This window comes from Fringilla coelebs (assembly GCF_963513975.1).
Source record: "Fringilla coelebs genome assembly, chromosome: 7".
Taxonomy (NCBI): domain Eukaryota; kingdom Metazoa; phylum Chordata; class Aves; order Passeriformes; family Fringillidae; genus Fringilla; species Fringilla coelebs.
This window is the reverse complement of record NC_140035.1, coordinates 23236266-23240811: the sequence shown is the minus strand read 5'-3', so window position 1 is coordinate 23240811 and position 4546 is coordinate 23236266. Positions and strand designations below refer to the sequence as shown.

The window sequence follows — 4546 nt, the reverse complement described above, 5'->3', positions numbered from 1 at the left end:
TGAATAAAACAGTAAGATACCAGCAAATTGGGTATTTTGTCACTTAGTTTCAAGTATTTCTAATTGTAACTCACAATCTAAAAACCTGTTGGTTTTTAACTTCACTTGTTAATTGAAATCCAGATGTTGAGGCTGGGGTGATAATGTAAGAATTTCAGACTACAGTGTGAATGTTACGTGAGAAAGCGATAAAATTTTCAAACAGGCATTCTATATCTGCATGTTCTTTCAACCTTGCATGCATGAAAGCCTATTGACCAAAGTCAAATACTCAGTTGATTTTTTTAGTTCAAGACTTAAAATTTGAAAACACAATGTTGATGTTTTAAATGTCACATGTGAAAGTGTGTCAGCTTGTTCTGTGACTTTTCACAATGTTTTTTGATATTGTGACATCCTGAGCTAGTTTCACTTGTGATCTTTTTGGAAAAAGGGTTGGTTTGGTTTTTATTTTTTCAGTTGTGACTTTGATTTCCAAGTCTTAGTCTTCAGCTCTGTCTCTACAGCTGGAACATTTGGGGGGGGAGGGGGAACCTCTTTTCCAGTATATAAAAAACAAAGCAAAACAGGAGATGTTTCAAATCTTTTTAGATGTTTTGAAGTACTCAAGTTTTTTGGAAGCAGAGTTCAGAAAAAAACAGCCCTCAGTTACTGCACCATTTTATGATATAAAATTGTTCTGCCTGGAGTCATGGGGCACAACTCAGTCTTGACTTCATGAGAAATGAATCAAAATCATCTGGTTAAGACTAATTCTCAATAGTAAGTTAGAGAAAAATTTGCCAAGTCTTCAGGATTTATAGGAAATAGCATGGGGGCATGGTCAATAGGAAAGAGGTGGTAGTTGCAGATTATGCAGTTATTGTTGCTGCATGACATTTTTTTATTTGTGAAATGAACACAAATTGCTGGGCAAAAGAGAACTTTCACATTTCATATGGAAATCATATTTCCTGTATAAAGCATAAGAAATACATTTGAGCTGTTTTTTAAACAGAAAGTAGACCCATTCCTAAGGAAATAGATCAGTTTTGCCTAAATCTTGTCACAGCATTTTTCTAAGAAAAATGTCTATTTTTTTTTCTGTATTTGACAGAATTTATTTCTGCAACCTTACATGTAAAAAAAATGTTTTCAGTCAAAAACATTTTCATAGAAAATATATTTATATTGCAGAAAAAGAAAGATTTCTATCTTGTTAAGGCACACAGCTAAAAATACTTTGGTGGCATCATGTGTTACATGTATAAACTGTTGGCTTTTTGCCCAATGCACATCTCATTTTCAAAATGTGTGCATTTTGGCAGTGTGTTAGATCCACAAAACTTAATTTAAAAGAATGTTTTCTAAAGAGAATTTGCTAACTCTTATGCTGCTTTAATAGCTCTGTATGCACATTATTGAAAAGAATCTATACTCCATAATGGTTTAATTGCACAGGCTTACCTAATATATCTACAGTAATACTTCCCTTAATATGGTATGGGTTAAATAGCCTGTATTTTATTAACCCATAACATTTGAGATATTCTGATCTAGTTAAAAAGATTGTTAATGACACCTTTAATCAATGGAAATAAATTAAAACAATACATGTGAAAACATGTAATATTTATTCTGCAGCATCCTGTGCCAGCAGTCCAGTGTTTTACTATAGAGTACCTGTAAAAGCATGATTCTTTTATAGCCTCTGCCTGATCACTTGAATTTGCTCCTTTGTGATGTGTTTTCCTTGCCATCTTGTGTGTAATTTTATAGACCTAAACCTGTATATTTGCCATTTTTCTTTTCTAGAAGTTAAAATTCACCTGCAGGCTCACCTTATGCTAGTCTGCTCTGTAGGCTTGTCTTCCTGCCCTTTATTTATTTTACTGTATATTTTACAAGCAAAGGAAGTCAAAATGCTCTGTAGTATTCAAAATGAGGGTATTCCAGGAGATGCACAGTGCCATAGGAGTTTTTGGGGTGTCAGTTCTCAGTTGCTGTAGAGCTGAGTGGCACTGGGTAATCTGGGCTGCTTTCCTCAGCAGTAACAGCTGATTGTAGACCCCACACCCTGTAATTAATACTGGAGCTCTAGGTTGTGACTGGAACTGCAGTTTTGACTGAAAAACTTCAGGAAGTGGAGGTCCTGTGATTTTCTTCACTCTTTTGTTCAGTTCTTAATTCTTGGTACTTAAAATCAAAGTTGAAACACGTTGGCCTTGGCTTGGGGGATGAGTGGAAGAGGAATCTTGCAGACTTGACTGTGCATCAGAGAATTGTGGGAAGAATTTTTGATGACCTGATCTGATATTCCATGCTTAAAATTTAGCTTTCAAATGTGGTTGTAACATCCACGTCCGTAGATACAGCGAGAGGAGGCTTCATCCCTTTTCTAGGAGTGCCTGGCCAAGTTCCTGAATTTCCTCGCAGTGGTGGTGTGAGGTGTTAAAGAGATGAGCTGCTGACGCACCCAGCAAATTCCTGTTGGTGGAGGAATAAATCTTGACTGAAGCATTTGTGCTATTGGTAAGAACTGTAATTCTGCTCTCTAACTATATTTGGAGCAAGGTCTCCAAGTGTGGCTGTTCATATGCTGAAATCTAAAGTGTGGTTTTTTTTGGGGGGAAGAAAGACTACCGCTGTTCAGGCCACATTGTTACATAAATCATCAAAATACAACCTCACAGTATAAAAGCAGATAAATTTTGAGGAAAAAAGTTTGTTTAAAATACATCTAAATTACCTTAACTGATGATGCTTTCTAAAGCACTTCTAGTTGCTGTTTAAGCAACATTGCACTGTTCAGATAGCAGATAGATAGTTCATCTCCAGGTCTGTGTAGGAATGGAGGTGTGACTACAATAATGTTTTTCTACTTGTGTTATGTTAAATGAATTTTATAGTCAGATCACATACTGAAATCCAAATTCAGTTTTTTAATTATACTGGTAGTACTAAGTAGATGTTGATGGTACAGTATTTTAACCTAGGAGCATGGTATTCTCTAATTTACTTGAGACTCTAGTAGCATAACTTTTCTTAACTTAAATGCAGGGTGTACTCTAAAATAGCTTAGTACATGTCAGACTCCCAAAAAATACATGAGCTAGGGTGGGTGCTTTAATCTCCAATAGTAATTTAAATGCCTGCCTGCTATTACATTGGTACAGTTTTATGAATATAAAAGAAAACAGTAGTTTATCCTGATTCATCATTCTTAAAACTACTTTGAATTGTCTGCCACTGCTGAGGAAAGCATAAAGCTCATTGTCTCAGACAATCTAAAAGAGCGGAAGTCCGTTATTACGTGAGCAGAGAATTTACTCCAATTACTCTAATAACATGCAGAGAGTAGGGAGACCTGTCCTTCAATTTCTTTTCAGTAAGATTAAGTATATTTTAAGGTGTTTTGAATTTGTCAAAATATTTTTTTAAGAAACTATGAAATCAAAAGGCAGACTATAAGAAGGTATTTTTATTAAACTAGGCAAAAAATGAATTATAGGTTAAAAGAGGCAGGAGCAAAATAGAACTTTATAAACTGGAAAAAATTTTGGTCAGTTCAGAGATGTTCTGCTCTTTTTTAGGTTTTCCTCAAGTCTATAATTTGGCTGAGACTAGTTAGGGATTTTCTTTTCTTGTCTGCTCATGAATGTCATCAAACATTTTCCTTTAACTTCAACAAAAAAAAGGTGGGGAGAGGATGCAGGTTAAAACCTTGGTACTGTTGGCCCGTAAATGGTTTGTTAGGCCATCAAACAGAGAAGCCCATTAAGAAAATTGACTGCCATCTTTTGACTGTTCAAGCTATGTCCATTTTGAGTACTTTTTCCCATTATTTTGTGAAATATTTGCACCGAAATAAACGTTCCTTATAGATGGTGAAGGAAAGAGCAAGGATGTGTACGAGGATGTAAAGCTCCGTGAGAGAATCTGTTTGCAGTGTCGGGGTGATCGTGACAGGTAAGAAGTGAAGTCAGACCAGCCCTGGAACGGGTGTCTGGGTGCAATGCTGATTGGCTTTCACTTGGTGACTAGTATTGCTCCTTAATTACTTAAACAAATTCTTAACCAAATCACTCTCTCTTGAAAATTGGTGATCCCTTTGCTTTTTTTCAGTGGCTTACCTATTGCTTTTGAGGCACTTTATGCTCTTTTCACAGATCTCTTGTGAAATTTCACATTCTGGCTTTTTTCTATCATTAAAAGCTTGGTAAGAATTCCTTTGTTACTACCTTACCTAGAATTTGGTATAACTATTTTCAAGAGCCTATGAATAATCTCATGCCATCCTATAAAGAGGGAAACTTTTCAGCACCTTTTTTTTTACCCTGGAATAATACTTAAGGTAATTGGAGAAATAGTAATTGATTTTAAAGGGAAAGGAGTAAGATGTTTTATGTAGTCACCTAGAGATGCTGCTACTGTATTGCCTGTATTGTTTTGCTCAGTACTCTCATTAGGATTTTCTTCATTTTCTCCTGCTTTACTTAGAGTTTTTTTGGTTTTTTCCCTGTCCTTTTTGAACTTTATTATCACATGCAGCATTAGCCATTTAGAA

General features: G+C 35.5%; 1 protein-coding gene across 1 annotated transcript in view; it reads left to right on the top strand.

Annotated features, from left to right (window-relative positions):
• The window catches only part of CWC22 (CWC22 spliceosome associated protein homolog), a gene marked incomplete at its 3' end in the record, with an annotated part of 29247 nt that extends 25088 nt beyond the window's left edge, over positions 1–4159 (top strand). The window contains exons 20-21 of the mRNA XM_084209055.1: positions 3864–3948; positions 4105–4159. Of these exons, the coding sequence (XP_084065181.1) occupies positions 3864–3948; positions 4105–4159 (140 nt within the window). The remainder of the gene's footprint in view (positions 1–3863; positions 3949–4104) is intronic.
• Positions 4160–4546: the final 387 nt, after the last annotated feature.